The sequence below is a fragment of the Bombyx mandarina genome, chromosome 03, assembly GCF_030267445.1.
Source record: "Bombyx mandarina strain Sakado chromosome 03, ASM3026744v2".
Taxonomy (NCBI): Eukaryota; Metazoa; Arthropoda; class Insecta; order Lepidoptera; family Bombycidae; genus Bombyx; species Bombyx mandarina.
Genome location: NC_143210.1, coordinates 10407267 through 10427636, shown reverse-complemented (window position 1 = coordinate 10427636; position 20370 = coordinate 10407267). Strand labels below are relative to the sequence as shown.

General features: G+C 40.9%; 1 protein-coding gene across 1 annotated transcript in view; it reads right to left on the bottom strand.

Moving 5' to 3' along the window:
- Positions 1–20370, bottom strand: part of LOC114242429 (uncharacterized) — a 91802-nt gene that overhangs the window by 54780 nt on the left and 16652 nt on the right. Inside the window, exon 2 of the mRNA XM_028173575.2 lies at positions 6338–6839. Coding sequence (XP_028029376.2) covers positions 6338–6508 — 171 coding nt within the window. The 5' untranslated portion in view covers positions 6509–6839. The remainder of the gene's footprint in view (positions 1–6337; positions 6840–20370) is intronic.

Genomic DNA, 20370 nt, shown 5'->3' with positions numbered 1-20370 from the left:
CCTTAGTGGATTCGAAAAAGTATTTGTTTTGTGTATCTGGGTTCGCTTACAACTCAAGATGGCAACTGCTCGGAAAAAATCCGCCGAAGGTAGTGAATAGCAAAAAGTGCCATGACTCAAATATAAAGAATATGGAAAAACCGAAGTATTCGCCATGAGACTAAGCTTAGGTTGGTGCGTGCGCTAGTGTTCTCCATTATTCTGTATGGTGATGAAACCAGCTGCATAAAGCGTCACGATGTTAATAAGATCGATGTCTTCGAAATGTAGTGCTGGAGGAGATTGCTACGCATACCATGGACTGCCCTGAGGATCAATGACTCAATTTTCCAAGAGCTCTAGACAACAAAGCGGCTCTCCACCATTTGCCATGATCAAGCACTCTGATTTTTCGGACATATCATGCGATTTCCATGGCACAGTCTGGAAAGCCTTATAATTCTTGGTCAAGTGAAGGGGAAACGAGCCAAAGGCAGGGTACCAACAAGATGATCAAACATTGTAAAGAGGACAGTTAGAGGCACCATCCAACAGACGGTCCACCTCGTAGCGGACCGATATTCATGGAAATGCTTACATACGTGTGGAAACGACAAAGAAGATAAGGTGACAACATATTGACTATCTACATATTATAAATAAGTTATGGATAGGTTGGACATAGCTCTCGCTGGCCGCGTGTCTGGTTGCAGCGTTGACCGCGGTCGTAAGTAAATTAAGCGAAGAAAATTGTTTCATTATTGTATGCACTATTATCCTTCACCTTAACTATCTAGGCTAATAAAAACCTTTTTATAATCTCTTAAACGGTTAAGCTCGAATTTAACCGCTTAACAATTTTATGTGGAAAACTCTCGAAAACGACAACCGGATTAATGTATGGATATGTAAGTGCGTTCGCCGCTAGGTAAGTTTTTGTTTAAAGGAATCAAATATCACTTCGAATTTGGAAGTAGAAATGTATTTTCGCGCGCACGTTATAATTATAAGAGAGAAATATTAAATTATGGTTTACATTTTTAGAATATGAATACCTTTGTCTCGTAAGGGTTAAAGGTCGATTACTGTCCGCATTAAATTACGAAGTAAGCCCCGCTGACCTTTAAAAAGTAAAAAAGTCCAATGCGACCTCCAACGCGGAGACCAATTACTGGATTTAGCTGAGTAAGTAACCATTTTGTGGCAGCTTTTTAGGTCAGGTTTTTTTTCTAATTTTTGCTGTTTAGTGCTTCTTGTAAATATATGGTAAAAAGGAAAAAAAAATGTTTAAGATTAAATTCAAATGTCGACGAATAACATCTTAATGTACTCGTACTTGGAGACTACGAAAACTATACAGTATTTGAAACGCCGAAAATAATAAATTTAAACCGTAAAAGTAATTATAATTATATCTACGATTCGCGAAATTCAATGAAATTTTCATAATACAATACATTAACTTCTTCTTAGTCGGACACTCTTGACAATTACAACCAATCTGTGGTTGTAATTGTGCAGATGCTCTAAACGAAGCTATCGGATAAGTCCCCAATGGTTTCGAGAATTTCCCTCCTGGAGATGCGCTTTCACATCTGGCGGCTTGAAGCGTTTCGAATACACTGGGCCATGAATGACTCAGTAGCTTTCTTTATTAGGCTAGTCCAGTGGGCCGGTGATCTGGCCTTGAATCACTAGTTTTCCATTTAGTCCCCTTTTCTGGAGATGTGACCAAAAAACTTTATATCCCGTAATTGTGCATATGACGAAAGTCGATCCTTAATACCGAATTCTTTGAATGGTGCGGAATGCCGTACATGGGATCTTTAGGAGGCATTTTTAGCATTATAGCGCATCGTCATATTAGTGCATCGATTTTACGATGATCCTGCGGTCGCGGAGACCAGATTTCGACTCCATAAAGAAATATTATAAACACAAGGCATTTCATCAATCTGACCTTAGTCTTCTTGGTAATCCTCATAATCTACAAATAGTTCCCACCCATTCCACTGACGACCTGCTAAAGGCGCACAGTCATCTGATCTCGTCTCCACATCCTCCAGTGCTTGAAGTTGAGATAGTAGAACCGAGAGATATGTAGATGTGTACGACTTCGCAATCAGCTATGTAGTGTAGTTTACATTGATTCTATTTCATTCAGCCTGGTCTACAATCATCATCTTGGTCAATAGCAAGTCAGAACTTAAGGTTGGTAGTTTCTAGATGCGCCAGTACATTTTCCATGTCTTCTTTGGTCTGTGCGAGAAGGGTAGTATCATCAGGATATCTCATGTTATTTATCACTCGTCCCTCAACTGATATGTCCTTGTGCCATTCTTCCAAGATAATAAGCATAATGTACTATAAGCATTGAATAGTAGTAGCGATAAGATGCATTCTTGTCGTACCCCGTAATACTTTAACTCGCAACCATGTCTCAACTTATATATTTTGTGACTACTGATTTTTTTCTTACATTTTGTTTTGTAAATACACCACCACCATCCTGCTTCCTTGGCCTCAAAGCAGAGTTACGTTCGAATTTATTTATGGTTTTTGTACAATACTACTGAGACATCGATCTCATGCCTCAAGGTGGTGGCGGTATTCACACTGTAATGTCTATTTACCCATTAAATCAGCCCATTAGAAAAATACTGTTATAAGGTTCATTTCATTGGATTGTTCAGCTGTTTCTAGACATAATTAACATAAACCTTGAACGGTGCACGGTGAACTTTCTATTTTACCTACGACTCGAACCCTTCGCGAACTATTTCTATACTCGTAATCACTTGATTCGTTATTCGGTGCGTCAGGAAATGGCGTAACAAAGGGCTTTATCTGTATTGTCTAAGCGGTCTTTTGGTGGCATCCTTTCAACACGTAGACCTTTATGATATACTTCAGTGTTTCAACATTAGTCTTTGCAGTCAAAATTTGATAAACGTCATCAAACGTCATCTATATTATTTGTAGGTAGTACTTCATTTTTATAACTGAAAAGTCGAAGGTATCAATCACACCATACGGCCTAATATTTTGTATGTTCTCTTTTATAAAAAATATATATGGAACGTAATGAAATGAGGTTGATTAATTTGAGACATTAATCAATTAGGATGAAATTTAATTATATAGGATGAAATTTAGCGTCTGTAGTCTAGAAAAATAGTGGTTATTTATTGAGAACTTTTTGGGAGATCCCAAGAAGCGATGTCCAAGCGGCTTTGTTTCATTTACCCACATTGCCATTTCGCAGATACTAAACAGTGAATAAACTACCGTTATTACATATTTAAGCCTGAAGAAACACTAAATTAACAAAATAAAACCATTCAGACTACTTCGCTCCTCGCGTTCCCGCCAAAAAGACCCCATATTATTATTTTATTACTAAATTAAAACTTTTAAAGTGAGATTCTATTTATGATTAGTATATTTCATTGACCATCGAAACTATTAATCACAATCATACGTCTACATACACTCAATCGAAGCATTGTTTGAATGAGAGTACACGAAATAGCGTGACGCGCGTAGGTTATGGTTTGTGATAACCTCAACTGGCCATTAGTGGGCTAAAGTGGCAATAAACTAGACCTCTTTACGAGCGGTCTTGACTCTCGATCGTCCGTGAGGTGATTCCGGGCTTCGTGATGCGTAAATTCGTGTAATATGGTTATTAAATTTCAGGCTTTAGATCTAGTAGAGCATGCTAGTACTGAAGAAGACGGCGGGATCGAATGAATAGATTCTGATTTATTGCATCTTTAAATCACTATAGTGTTCTTATTTAACACCCTCTCGGTAACAACTTTGAGTGGTTGATTCGACTAGGTTTTGAAATTTGAATTGTGAGCCAATTAGTAGCTACTATTATATTTTATATAGGGTACCATTTAAGCTATCGCCAATTTAATTACTTATGTATTTCTTAAATAATAGGGTTTGCCCGAAAAATAGTAGATTTTTCACCAAAATGTAGTCTTCACCAAACAATATAAAGTCAATTCCTATTATCCTATATATTATATATCAATATACTAATTTTTATTTTTTTATTGCTTAGATGGGTGGACGAGCTCACAGCCCACCTGGTGTTAAGTGGTTACTGGAGCCCATAGACATCCACAACGTAAATGCGCCACCCACCTTGAGATACAAGTTCTAAGGTCTCAAGTATAGTTAGTAATAAAACTATTGTTTTAAGAACGAAGTTTATATTCATCTAATGCACTACAATTTTGTTGGTAATCCATCTCTTATTTTGCACATATACATATTAACATTAATTTGATAACTCATACGTGGGAACACTTTTGTTTATCTGAGAATGAAAATAATACGTGGTGATAGATCTAATTATTAGCTGATACAGCTTGATGACAAATATAAATTTTGGTGACTAGTAATATATTCCCCTTTTATTTATATATAGCGGTTTACCGTTGTGACATGACATAAATTTTCGTAGATTTTTCCGCGACTTACGTTCTACGGGCATTAAAAACCTCTCAAGTAATAAAATAGTAAAATTCGTTATGTAGTTACAAATAGTGATGTCTATACGTATGATAATATGTTCCATTGAACTGAGCAGCAAAGCGCACGACATCGCGTGTAGATACACCTAGTCACACCTAGTTCACCTACCTCTGGTACGAATTTTGTGCTTTCCACTGATTATGTGAATCTCGCCTTTCTAATTCGCTAAGGAATCTTTAAATTACTATTATATACTTAATATAGTGATCATAAAATTTTCGTATACTGGTATGTACTGAGATTTAACCCTGGTTAATTTCTGGTACTCCACTGGTCGGAAGACATTTAATGTTAATAGCCTAGGATATTGTGGTCCTCGTATTGGAATTCAACTACCACTAATATATCCTTACGGTGTTTGGTGTTAAAGTTAATTATTTGTTTACATTTTTATTTATTTAATGATAATGTTGATGTTTATTGTCTCCTGTTATCACTTAACACCAGGTGAACCGAGAGCTCGTCCCCAACTAAGCACTAAAAAAAAATTAATAACCTAAGTCGGACAGGAGGAGACCTAGACTTGCTAGTGTTCCGAATTTGAATGCACGACCGATTCGTGGCTGAAATAGACGAGATGATGGTATCCACTCATGAACAATATACTTTATAACCATTGTATCTTAAATCGTTAATAGTATTGTTCATAGTAGCACGAAGTCGTCTGCTAGATTAATTGTGGCCAAAAGCGCAAAAGTGACCTAACCCACATTTTTTTGTATTCAAGCTTACATGACGTATATTGGAATTTATTTAAAATATTATAAATTTTGATGCAAAACCGGCCTATTCATAGTTGCACCCATAGATAACAGATAGCTTTATAAGCATTATTTTTATGCGTACTCAAATTCAAATTCATGAAAATTCAAACCTAATTGCCTCCATACTAACTATGGTAAGCTTAGGCAACTTTTACGCTGACGGCCTCAATTAAAAAAATATCGCGATCAGTAAGACGCATTGATACTTTATTCACCCAACAGGCGTGGGGACTGTTAGTAAGGTTTCGCAACCAAGATTGATCGCTTTACCTAATATTTTCGACCTTCGTACATTCTTTTATATACATATAGAATCCATATGTAACTACAAAAGCAAGGTTTCGACGAATAAATAAAAATTACACAGATTGGCGGTTATAAAGTATGTTAACATGTAAAAATTTTAACAGAAACAATTTCTGTAATTAGATAAAACTGGCAGAGAGAAGCTTAGTAGTGAACAGAACTTTAGTGTGATAGTGTGAGATCTCATTTCTGATATGGGGCTTCTAAGTACCATCCACATTCGTTTGGCTCCTTGCGAAATCCTCCGGCAAAGCTATCGTTCCTTTCCAACCTTTGGACTCATGGAAGCGTTAAGTTCTTTGTTTTTTGTACCATATAACCAATGCTTATGATCTTACCAACCACTATCGGGTACTAATGTGTTGGAACAAATTCCATTCCAGGGTGTTGTTACAAACACGATGGCTCCAAAAAGGGCCCTTTGAAACACCAAATTAAAGATCTACTCATGATTTGCGTATTGAGATTCCATTCCAGATTGTTGTTATAAGCACTATGGCACGAAAAAGGGGCCTTTCAAACACCAAATTAAAGATCTACTCACGATTTTCGTATTGTGATTCCATTCCAGATTGTTGTTACAAGCACTATGGCACCAAAAAGGGGCCTTTCAAACGCCAAATTAAGATCTACTCACGATTTTCGTATTGAGATTCCGTTCTAGAGTGTTGTTACAAGCACTATGGCACCAAAAAGGGGCCTTTCAAACGCTAAATTAAAGATCTGCCAATACTCACGATTTTCGTATTGAGATGCATAAGCTCCCTCTCGGTGACACGGCGCCGCGCGGTCTCCATCTGCTGCTGTCGATACTGGTTATATTTGTAAAGCAAATACATTCCGGGCAGGGCTAGAACCACGAACGGTCGCATCAAACTGTTCGACGAGGATTGCGCTCGTTGCGGCATTTTCCCATTACCATTATTTATTTCCGTTTTTAAAATGCACTTTTCTCGGCGACAGTACTGCTACTCGCGATTTTAAGCCTTGTGTTCTGTACGTTTGAAATCATTTTACAATGAATAAATGTTATGACGCGACTAACACTTAATGGAAGATTTCGATAGATTAAAACTAATATAACTAAGCCTTTATATTATGTAGCACTGCTAAGGGGTTTCTACGTTTAATAATTTGATTTTATTATTGCTTTTTTTAATAGACCTAGTAATTTTATTCACACGTTCTTAGAGCATTTTCGTTCTGAGAATTTCAGACAATTGTGTCATTGCTCCGTATCTGAAACAAGAAAAAATAAGTTTTTAAAACAGTGTTTATTAATAAAAAAATTAACAGTAACTTCCAAAACGGATTTTTAAATGAACAAATTCATAGATGGAAAATGTTTTTACTAATTATATAATATGTATAATTTAGTTCCTTAAATAAAATGAATCTAAAACCTAAGATCTTAAAAGCTGTGTCGTTATATAATAATATCGAACAAGATCTTCAATAATCCGAAGTATGCCAATTCAGAGCAAACATCCCGCCGAGATCCCCTCAGTGATCATGCGATTTCGGCGACAATCCAGCGGAATCCGATTAATTAATGCCTTAAATTACCTGATAACGAACTTACTGATATGCTTGAGACCGAAATAGGCTTAATGGATGCCAAATCCAGGGCTGTCCATAAATTGCCATGTAAAATTTGCGGTAAAAAAATTATTGTAAGTATTATGAACTTTGCCTTGAATATAGAACAACAAGAGTTAAAGCGATTTGGTTTTTCCTACCTATTCGCTGGTAGCATAGGAGGCTATCCCACCTGCGCCCAGTAGGTGAGCTCACGGGCTCAGCCTGAGATAATTTGCTAACACTAGCCCTAGCGAGAGCAGTGCTTCACAGAATCTACTACCGGATTGAAATCGCGACCCACTGAGAAGATCTAGCGAGAAACTCAGTCGGCTGTGTCTATGGTTTATTAAAATGTCATTTAAATATCAAAGTACTAAGTGCTTTCTAAAAATAGATAGGTTGACAGGAATAGGTTTTAGATATTTTCACCTTTCATATTTATTGCATTTATATACATAAAAATGAATTGCTGTTCGTTAGTCTCGCTAAAACTCGAGAACGGCTGGACCGATTTGGCTAATTTTGGTCTTAAATTATTTGTCAAAGTCCAGAGAAGGTTTAAAAGGTAGATAAATATTAAAATCCTCGGAGTTAAATAAAAATAACAATTTTGTTTTTCCTATGATATGTCCTCCGTCGGACGGATTCATTTTGTTTGTTTTAAGTTTATTTTATACAAAAGTTTAGGTCTTTTATTTCTCGATTGAGGCACTACGAAGTCTGCCGGGTCAGCTACTTGGATATGAAAATATAAATAACAAAATTAATTGATAACAAAAATGTAATTATGTCGTCGTACATGAAAAAAAAACATAATTCAGCCCTAATCATCCACGATGTTGATTGACAGTTTCCTCCTACAGCGAAATGCGGTAATAGGTTCTTTTACGTTCCCGTCGTTTCGTAGGCGAGCGAACAAATAGTTTATATAACATGTCTATAAATGTTACGCAATGAACCTAGTAAATATTATGTTAGCTTTTCCAAACGCGCGTAGCTTTTCCAAAGTCACGGTAACAAATAACAAACATTAACGTGGAAACAGATATTCAAAATTTGGAATACATAATTTTTGTGCTAAGAAGTTCGAATTTTAAAATTTGGACAGCCTATTTTGTTAAAAAAGTAATTTATAATTTAAAAACAACAAATATTTTTTTAAAGAATTTTTATTTACTCAACGATATACTTTCGATTGAATAACTAACTAAAGAAAGACACACAAAAACACTAATTTAAGACCATTTAAAATCACCCATAAACGATTATGATAATCGGCAGAGGCGTCACAAAAGAAGACAATTTAACAACGACAATTGAAATTCCCCCGTCAGTGACCTTCCTGATCGCACGCAGAAACCTTTCACCAGAATCAATGAGTGGCCTCGTAAAATCGAACGGCTTTAGTTTAAGATGCCGGTGCAAGACCGTACCAGCCGGCGGTAGACTTATTGCCATGATAGGATCGCCGTATAAGCTTGTAGCTTTCGATGACGCCACTTCAGGATGAATTATGGATTTCAATGTTAATACTTCCGTATAGACTTGATTAATCTACTGAGTTTCTAGGCAGATCTTCTCAGTGATGCGGGTTTCCGATCCGGTGGTAGATTCAACGAAGCACTATTCCGGCATTTTTATTATTATTATATATTTTTTATTGCTTAGATGGGTGGACGAGCTCACAGTTCACCTGGTAATAAGTTGGAGCCCATAGACATCCACAACGTAAATGCGATATAAGTTCTAAGGTCTCAAGAATGGCGGTGGTACCTACTCGTGCGGACTCACAAGAGGTCCTAACACCAGTAACTACGCAAATTATAATTTTGCGGGTTTGATTTTTATTACACGATGTTATTCCTTTACCGTGGAAGTCAATGGTGAAAATTTGTTGAGGACGTATTTCATAAAAAAAATTGGTACCCGCCTGGGATTCGAACACCGTTGCATCGCTCAACACGAATGCACCGGACGTCTTATCCTTTAGGCCACGACGACCTAAGACACTTAGGCAAACCCTCTCAGGCTGAGCTGTGTGTTCGCCCACACACCAAGATCAATTCAGAATAGCTACTCGAGGCTACTGGTAGATAAACAGGCAGAAAAAGGTGACTACGATGAGAAATACCAAAGAGGAAAAGGAATTTTGATCGATAAACCTGTTGGTCTATAAATGGGAACTGGATATTAGAAGGTGGGCTGATGACTTTGTACAGGAAACAGATGAACTTAGGCAAGGACAGGGAATGACGGAGGAAGATGGAATAAGCGCAAAAAGTTTTTTTATATTTGAATCTAAGAAGTCTAACAATTTAATACGAATAGTGCTTGCTCTGCACTCAGCTGCAGATAGGAACAGATGGCGGTGCATTATAATAAAAACAAACTGTTTCAAGGCCATGACCACGACCCTCAGTAATGAGGAAACCGACGCAAGGAGGAGAGTGCTTGGACAAATTTAACCACGAGTCATTAGCAATATTAAGTCTTTTAAAGCACTATAATATCATAAAATAATTTTATCATCACTACATATAACCTATAGTATACATATAAAGCCTATTTGTTTTTTTTCTTCGCGCAAATGGGCATTTTCTTCACGTTTGAAAATAAAGATAGCATCCACTTTAAGTCTTAAAGTACATCGTTGAAGCTAAATGCCATTCTTAGGGCTTATGACGCGACGTGAACTCTCCTGTGAAATGGCCACGGCACGGCCGCCGGTTGATTGCCTCGCGGATAACTACCGTGTAACGAGTTTAGGTGTGCTTCGAATTATATTAGGAATATTCCGTGTTAGCATCTGAACAAAGTCATGGAGCTGTGTGCCAAAGCTTTAATTATTATTATATTACTTATTGTTATTATATCCGGTTTTAAGTTGAAGATAATAAAATACACCTAGCAGCGTCTTGATTGGACCCCTAAATATTGTTTTTTTTATTATTATTACATAAACAGGTGGACGAGCTCTCGGCCCACCTGGTGTTCAGTGGTTAATGGAACCCATAAATATCTACAACGTAAATGCCACCAACCACCTTGAGACATAAGTTCTAAGTCTCAGTTTTTTTACAGCAAAACAGCTACCCCACCGTTTAAACCGAAATTCATTACTGCTTCACGGCAGAAATAGATAGGGTGGTGGTTCCTACCCAGGCGGATTCACAAGACGTCAAAGTCTTTTTTTTATTTTGCATAACGCCACCTTTGTTTGTTCTTTAATAAACACAAAGTCGTACCAGTTTTACAAACGTAATACGAAATCAAAGAGAGCGCAAGAGAAATATTCAAAGGGCTAATCAGGTTAAAAGCCAGTCTCTGAAGTTATTTGAATAGAATCCAAATGAGATTAGGGTAATTACGGTTGCCAAGACTGAACTCTTGTTCACGTTATAAAATTGGGCTATAGGTCTATTTTCAGCTTTCGAGAGCACTCGTTAAAGTATATAGCATTAGTTTTATTAATTTTATATAATATAATTTTAATAAATATAATATGTTACTAAACTAAGTAAGCCATTGTGACTGTAAAAATTAGCCATGATTTTTCTTAATGATCGTATTTTCCATAGCAAGTGCATCAAGGAATTGTTTGTTTTTGAACGATTTCCACGATGAAGGAATAATTGTAATAATAAATCATTTATTTTTCATTTTTTAGTTGAATTTCAATTTTTTCAATATTTTCTTTTCTAATTTTCAAAGATTTCATCTGTATCAGTCGGTAACTTATCCGAGACATAGGTGATCGGCGCGTCTGGTAGGTTCCCTTCTTGGTCTTGACGCAGACACTCCGGGTCTCAGGAAAACAAAAAGTCGCTAATCCTGATTATCCTAGTAAGGGTAACGGATCAAACTGTTTAAAATATTGAATTGTTATCGATCCTTAATAATTATGACAACTTGCGAGTTAATCCGATGTTTTGAAGGGTGTCAAAATCATGTTCAAAGATTCCGTTACATACTAACATACGTATGAAGCTAATAAAAGCGTATTAAAAATCAAACCTGCCAAACTTCTATAATTATTGTTGGTAGTATAGCCTGTTCAATTCACTGTACGTTACAAAGAAGATTGAAATTTTACTAATAACTTTGGCGTTTAGCGTTATAAATATTTTTCATCACTTTTTAACTTTCCAAATATTCCAAATTCGTTCGGTTTAGCCTTTATTTGAGTTTTACACTAAGTTGATCTTGCTCAGTTGTGTATATCACTTGAAAAAACATTATCCAACTTCCTTTGAAGCATTAGCAAAGAAATCGAAAGAGAACTCAGGAGACAAACGTGCCATTATTAAATTTGGAGTTTTATATTGAGCCGTTTTTTACTAAGAGTCGTATGTGCGTACTCGTATAAGCCTCCAATTGTGAAAACTATTTGAAACAGTGAAATAAATATTCGTCACTTTGAATTTCAGTGTACCAGATTGTCTATATTGCATTCTGACTATGTTTCTTCGTCTAGAACGAACCAGCTTTTAATGAGTTCTAAAGTCGCCAAAAATTAAGCAGAGTTTAAGTCTTATCAGCATATTTTTTCTGCGTTTTAAGAATCATACAAAAGACTTTGTTTTCTTAAAAACAATAGAGATAGCTTCGCGTACTAAACTACAGGCATTCAAGTGATTTCTTGTGGATCCCTCATGCGGAAAATGACAAGACCGTCGGGTTCCGCCGGCATCGCGCACTTTTAATATTCTTCCCTTTTAAAAGCTTTCATGTTACTCTCTTTTGTTATTCAAATTTTTTTTTTTCTCAGCCGCTTCAGTTTTATGTGTAGGATGTTCTATATTGGAAAAGAAATATGGATGTGATAGAACTCATTTAAAATCAACATTGTGTAAAATAAACGCAAAGCATTGAAATAATGTAATATATAATTAGGCGCACTTTTAATATTCTTCCCTTTTAAAAGCTTTCATGTTACTCTCTTTTGTTATTCAAATTTTTTTTCTCGGCCGCTTCAGTTTTATGTGTAGGATGTTCTATATTGGAAAAGAAATATGGATGTGATAGAACTCATTTAAAATCAACATTGTGTAAAATAAACGCAAAGTATTGAAATAATGCAATATATAATTAGGTCAGTAGCGAGATCTGAATTTCTCAGCCGTTTACACTTTCGGCAGAGTGGTCTTGGTCATCAGTTCGGGTGTTTGTGCGCTTCTCTGCGGAGAGGACACTGCAAGAATTGAACTATCAAAGTTACCCAAGTTGCGATTTCTCGTCAAAGTCTCAATGCCTCTGAATGGCATTCTCGCTCACGACTCGGTCGTGCGCGGACGTGCTTTCCGATCCGTGGCCCGCTTGCGAGCTGCGTCTCTGAACTCACAGTTGTGCTCGACAGTGTAGTGACCGTGAATACATCGTGCGTACAATTCAGTAGTGCGGACGTGCCGATCCGTTGGTCGCTTGCGATCTGCGTATCGAGGTCCATTTTTGTGCGCTAAAGTTTTGTAACCGCGAACCCACCCTTACCAACTGCCTTTTTCAAGGCAAAACCAATCGCTACGTTCAGCTTCCTGTGGCACTCACAGGCTAGCGATTTCCTAACCCTTCCCAAAAACAACAGTCTTTTTCAAGACTAGACCCCCGCTCGCGATTCTGCCTGCTGTAGCACTATACAGCCCGAGCGGGTTCCTTTCCTTTTCCCCGCCGATTGCCGTTTTCACGGCATAGGCATTCCCCCCCCCTGCTCCTTGCTGTCCTGCAGCACAGGGGGGTTACAAATCCTATCCGGGGCCTCGCCTTTCGGCGAGTTCAACAAAAGTCCCGGGGCCGCCCCCCCCGGGCAAGAAGACCGAAGAATGGAGAAAGAAGACGTTAGTGATATTGTCGGGTTCCTCCGGGATAGGTACCCGTCAATTAGGGCCGAGTACCTAGAGTTTAGGGCCGCCCGTGGCAATCCCTCCCCCCCCGCGTCCGTCGCCGCGTATCTCAAACGTGCCTCGGAGGCACGCCGCGCGCCCCCCGCCGCCGCGTCAAGTTCGAGCGCACGTTCCCACGATGCGGCTCACGTAGCGCCTAACGCTACCCCCACCCCCGCGCCCGCGTCGTTTACGTCATCGCGCGCTTCATCCGTCGCGACCTCGATCGTTTCGAGTTCAGGCTCCGATACCGAATCGGAGATGGATTTCGAATCCGCGTCAAGCCCTCAGCCTGGAACTTCGGATGGGTTCCAAACCGTAACGCGCGGAAAAAAGCGTACTCGCGCCGTGGAGTCCCGGAGCTCCACGACGAAGCAAACTAAATCCGCGACCGCCTCCCGCCCGCAGGTAGTCGTGACACCGGAGTCGGACTCCGCTCGCCGCGTAACCCCGCCGCCGCGTCCCAAGCCCGCGCCCGCTCCCAAAGTAGCTGCCCCGCCCCCGCTGATACTTCAAGAGAAGACAGCGTGGAATCGCGTGTCCCAGGCCCTTCAGGCAAATAAAATTAATTACACCCATGCGCGTAACGTCGCGCATGGGATTCAGATTAAGGTCGCAACGCCGGGCGACCATAGGGCCCTCTCAGCATACCTCCGAAAGGAGAACATAGGTTTCCACACCTATGCTCTTCAGGAGGACCGCGAGCTCCGCGTAGTAGTACGCGGAGTCCCCAAGGAGTTGGACATAGACTATGTTAAGGAGGATCTGACCGCTCAGGCCCTCCCGATAGTTAGTGTGCACCGGATGCACAGCGGGCGGGGCAAACAGCCCTATAATATGATACTCGTGGCGTTAGAACCCACCCCGGAGGCCAAAAAGAAGATCGCATGTCTCACGACAATTTGCGGCCTATCCGGGATCTCGATCGAAGCCCCCCATAAGCGTGGCACTCCCGGGCAGTGCTACCGATGTCAGCTTTACGGCCACTCGGCTCGTAATTGCCACGCGCGCCCCCGCTGCGTAAAGTGCCTCGGCGACCACGCCACACTAGATTGCTCGCGTGTTAGGGAAACCGCGACCGAACCTCCAAGCTGTGTCCTATGCCTTAAGCAAGGGCACCCCGCGAACTACCGTGGATGTCCTAGGGCTCCGCGAAAACGTCCGACCCACCCAGCCCCCCGAACCGTCGGCCCAAAGACTTCGGCGCCTTCAGTGCCGAAACCCGCCTTCGTGCCGGCTGCAGTTCCCACGGTGTCGGCGTGGAAAAAACCGCTGCCGTATACGAAGGCGGGAACGGAAACCGCACCCCCGCCCCCGCTCGTGACACGCCCCGCGCCCCAGCCCCTGCTCGCACCTCGCCCCGCGCCCGCGTTCCGTCCCCCGCAACCCTCTGCCGCCAACGACTTCGCGCTCGTGCGTGACTTCGTCACCGCGGTCAACTTCGACCGTCTGCGATCGTTCGCTGACGCTATCCGTAGGTCGGTAACCCCCGAACAGCGGCTCGCGGCCGCTTTCGATCACATGGACGTTTACGAGTCCGTGTCGCGTACGTTATAAAATCTTTACCGGTAACCAATGGCGCAAAAAGGTAGAGAAAAACCGTATTCCCTTACGTTAGCATTCTACAATGCTAACGGACTCGCGCGGCAACGCGATCAAATTTTCGAATTCCTCCGCGATAATCTTGTAGATATTCTATTAGTGCAGGAAACCTGTCTGAAGCCCTCGCGTCGCGACCCGAAAGTCGCGAATTACGTCATGGTTAGGAATGACAGACTCACCGCCTCCAAAGGCGGGACTGCCATTTACTATAGGCGGGCCCTGCACGTTGTCCCTCTCGATACTCCCTCGCTCTCACATATCGAGGCGTCAGTGTGCCGTATCTCGCTGACGGGACACCAGCCGATCGTCATCGCATCCGTTTATCTCCCCCCGGACAAGCCCCTTCTGAGCAGTGACATCGAGTCACTGTTCGGCATGGGAGACTCCGTCATCCTGGCAGGCGATTTAAATTGCCACCACACTAGGTGGAACTGCCATCGTACTAACGTTAACGGTAGGCGTCTCGACGCGTTTATAGACGACCTCACCTTTGAAATAGTCGGTCCCCCAACTCCAACATGTTATCCGTATAACATCGCGCTCCGTCCGAGCACTATAGACCTGGCATTGCTTAGGAACGTAACTCTGCGCTTGCGTTCCATCGAAGCAATGTCAGAGCTCGACTCAGACCACCGACCTGTCGTTATGCAGCTCGGTCGCCCCCACAACCCAGTCACTGTTACGAGGACCATGGTGGATTGGAATAAGCTGGGCACGTGCCTAGCCGACACCGCTCCGCCAATCCTCCCTTACGGCCCGGATTCGAATCCATCCCCCGAGGACACCGTCGAATCCATAAACATCATTACCGATCACATATCTTCCGCGATCATTAGATCTTCTAAAGAAGTCGATGTGGAGGACAGCTTCCACCGCATCAGACTGTCCCCCGATCTTAGGAATCTCTTAAGAGTTAGGAACGCGGCAATCCGGGCCTACGATCGTCTTCCCACGCATTCAAACCGGATTCGGATGCGTCGTCTACAACGCGAAGTCCACTCCCGCTTAAGCGACGCGCGTAACGATAATTGGCATAGTTATTTAGAACAACTCGCGCCCTCCCACCAAGCATACTGGCGACTAGCTAGGACTCTCAAATCCGAAACTACCGCTACTATGCCTCCCCTCGTACGCCCTTCAGGCCAACCACCGGCATTCGATGACGATGACAAGGCTGAGCTGCTGGCCGATGCACTGCAAGAGCAGTGCACCACCAGCACTCAACACGCGGCCCCCGAACACACCGAGTTAGTCGACAGGGAGGTCGAGCGCAGAGCTTCCCTGCCGCCCTCGGACGCGTTACCCCCCATTACCACTGACGAAGTTAGAGACGCGATCCACAACCTACAACCTAGGAAGGCACCCGGCTCCGACGGCATCCACAACCGCGCGCTTAAACTCTTGCCAGTCCAACTGATAGCAATGTTGGCTACAATTTTAAATGCCGCTATGACGCACTGCATCTTTCCCGCGGTGTGGAAAGAAGCGGACGTTATCGGTATACATAAGCCGGGCAAACCGACAAACGAAACTTCTAGTTACCGTCCGATTAGTCTCCTCTCGACGATAGGAAAAATTTACGAACGGCTCCTTAGGAAACGCCTCTGGGATTTTGTTACCGCGAACAAAATTCTCATAGACGAACAGTTCGGATTCCGCTCAAAACACTCGTGCGTACAACAAGTGCACCGCCTCACGGAGCACATTCTGATAGGACTAAATAGGCGAAAACAAATCCCGACCGGCGCCCTCTTCTTCGACATCGCGAAGGCGTTCGACAAAGTCTGGCACAACGGTTTAATTTATAAACTGTACAACATGGGAGTGCCAGACAGACTCGTGCTCATCATACGAGACTTCTTGTCGAACCGTTCGTTTCGATATCGAGTAGAGGGAACTCGTTCTCGTCCCCGTCAACTGACCGCCGGAGTCCCGCAAGGCTCCGCGCTCTCCCCGTTATTATTTAGTTTGTATATCAATGATATACCCCGGTCTCCGGAGACCCATCTAGCGCTCTTCGCCGATGACACGGCTATCTACTACTCGTGTAGGAAGATGTCGCTGCTTCATCGGCGACTCCAGATCGCAGTAGCCACCATGGGACAGTGGTTCCGGAAGTGGCGAATAGACATCAACCCCACGAAAAGCGCAGCGGTGCTCTTCAAAAGGGGTCGCCCTCCGAACATCACTTCGAGCATCCCACTCCGTAGTAGGCGCGCAAACACCTCCGCCGTTAGTCCCATCACTCTCTTTGGCCAGCCCATTCCGTGGGTCTCGAAGGTCAAATATCTAGGCGTCACCCTCGACAGAGGGATGACATTCCGTCCCCATATAAAAACGGTACGCGACCGCGCCGCGTTTATTCTAGGACGACTCTATCCAATGCTTTGTAGTCGAAGCAACATGTCCCTCCGTAATAAGGTAACTCTCTACAAAACTTGTATACGCCCCGTCATGACGTATGCAAGCGTAGTGTTCGCTCACGCAGCCCGCACCAACTTGAAATCCCTTCAGGTTATTCAATCACGATTCTGCAGGATAGCCGTCGGAGCGCCTTGGTTCCTTAGGAATGTGGATCTCCACGACGACCTGGAGCTAGACTCCCTTAGTAAGTATCTACAGTCGGCATCGCTGCGCCATTTTGAGAAGGCGGCACGACATGAGAACCCTCTCATCGTAGCCGCTGGAAATTACATACCCGACCCAGTAGACCGAATGGTAAACCGTCGACGTCGCCCAAAGCACGTCATTACGGATCCTCCTGATCCATTAACGGTGCTTTTAGGCACCACAAGCACCGGTCACCGTCCTCGTCGAACCCGTCGCTTGCGACGAAGGGTTCGACGAGCGAACTAACCCATAGACACAGCCCACTGAGTTTCTCGCCGGATCTTCTCAGTGGGTCGCGTTTCCGATCCGGTGGTAGATTCTGCGAAGCACTGCTCTTGCTAGGGTCAGTGTTAGCAACTCTCCGGTTGAGCCCCGCGAGCTCACCTACTAACGTTAGGGCGAAGCTGAAATAGCCTCTCAAGGCTATCAGCATAGGTAGGAAAAAAAAAAAAAAAGCCTCTGAATGGAAGTTTCGCAACTAGTAATAAGGGCTTTTCATGCGATGTTATTTGTAAGTGCCTTCCTTTTTAAGAAACGTGTTTCTGTTTTTTTATTTTTTTTATTGCCATAAAGAAATCTTCATTGTATGTTTTAACGTGTATTGGATCTACCTTAAATATATAACAACAAATAGGTAGTGGATAGGTAACGATTTTTTTCATAATTCCATCCAACTTTTTATTTAGGTGTTGATCTATTAACCTTCGGACGAACTGACCTTTGGTCTAGCATTAGCAGTAGCAAGGGGAGGAATGGATGACGTCATGTCCGCATCCGCCGGCCATGCCGCAGCGCGCCAAATGGCCACGGACATTCCTACACTCCGCGTCCACAAATAATGGTGTTATCAAACTAAATGAAATGGCCACTGTCAGTTTTGGTAGTGTTTACCGAAACAACTTTGGGTTTGGAATGTAGCCTATATTATATACGTTGGATTAAGAGTAGGAGATGGCTCTCTATCATTTTACCGTCTTGATATGCAACTTAGAGTTAAGAGGTACTATAAGGAACATTTGGAAAAGGCGGATAAAGATATAAATTTATATATCAAAACAACTTTAGATAACTTAATAAGACTGCTATGTCCTAGATAGTTAGAACTCCAATATATAATAATATAGTGTAGGAAGGGGCAATTTTTAAAAGCGTATTTTTTTAAACTAATATTTATTTTTCATTTTTTAGTTGAATTTAATTTTTTTCAATTTTTCAATAATTTCAAATTAAATAAAAATAACAATTTTGTGTATCCCCCGCTGGACGGATTTCTTTTGTTTGTTTTAAGTTTATTTTATAAAAAAGTTTAGGCCTTTTATTAATCGACTGAGGCACTACGAAGTCTGTCGGGTCAATTGAATTTGTTATATAAGAGTAGCGGAATAAAGTTATGAGTTTTGTAGTAAAATAAAATCACAATGAAAATTATAAAAAAAAACCTAAACACTCACAACCTTATCAAACAACTACCGCTATCGATTTTTAATTGAAGTCTTTTTTGCAGCGTGTCACCGCCGCCATATTTTTAATTAAAATGAACACTTGTTCTCGGGCGCTATGAATATTCATGAATGCATAAATTTATCAAAAGATCAATCACGAAAATTGGGCTTTTTAATGTTTTTTTAAATATTGAAAGCACTCGGATTGGATTCATGATTTAAATTAAAACTGTTCGACTTCACTATGTATTAGAATAAGAGTCTATTATATGATAATGCTAATGTTCGACATTTAGTTATTAATTTTACTAACAATTTTATTATTTCTGCAGAAAAATCGATTTAGCGTTCATTTTAAAGGGGTTGAGATATATTGCTTCTTTTGTAATGCTGCACCAAATGGTCATAATAAAGATGTATTCTATTTTATTTAATAAATAATTTCCCAGATAGAACATATATTATTCAGTTCTCAATGAGATTAATTACAATTCTGTTGTCGAATTCAAGCATTTTCATGATGGATAAAACTTCGCTATCCGTAAAATGTTGGCACCCCTGCGACTAAAGTTTTGACAAATTCAAAAATATTTACGGGCTTCATTATAATAATTGATAATTCGACCTTTGAATCGAAATAGCCAGTACTAACGTGGTGATGATAGGACTCAGATTCTTCTTTAAGATACCTTAAGAGAAAACTTTCTTTTCTTGGTGGTGTACGAAAGATGATTTTTCGAAGGAATACCCATTAGTATATTCATTTTCTTTATATAAAAAAGAAGAACCGATATTGGTTTAAAACTGCATGTGCATGTTATTTTTGAGTCCTTTGCTTTCTGTTTTAGGTATAGGTATAAGAGAACAAATAAAGTGATGTTTCTGCAGCTACATAGGTAGTTCTTAATAAACGTTAATGCGCATCATATTCCACAAATTACGCATTTTTATTGAGTACAAATAAAAATTGAAGAAAAAAATCAGTTAGTTTTCCGATCCATTTTATTTCGAATTAACGAGAAGGCATTGAACTTATAATTATTGCAAACTAACAAAGTTCAATGACTTCATGAATTTCAAAGAAACTGTGAAGTTAATACAGTATGTGGTTATGTCAACAAGCGTAGCTTAATTATGCTTAAGCACGAAATGTTCACCGTTGCAAGCTGAATTTAAGTAGGAAATGTAAAGGCTTCGTGTACTCCTATGAGAGCAAGTAATATGTATGCTAGCGTGACGGCAGACTAGTCCAGTCTAGTCCCCATCTATCTTCTATAAATTTATATTATTCTAGCCGTACTCACCCGCTTCACTGGGCATTTAAAATTAACATTATTATTTATTGTCATTATTATTAGGGAGTCCAACACTCATATAAATATTAGGCTATCCATTAAGTACATGTATTTTCTACGTGGATACCAAGTTTCAAGTCAATCGGATGCATGGTTCAGTAGTTATAACGGAACATCCGTAAAAACCACTGTAGATTTATATATTAGTATAGATTACTTAAATAGGCAAAGACCAACCAGTTAATAACTATTTTGTGCTCTGAAGATTTTCATTTTTATTTCGTAGTGACTGATGAGGAGATTCAATAAAAAAATGGAAACAGTACCTAAGTGTTTTTAACATTAATTTTTTTTATTTTAAATG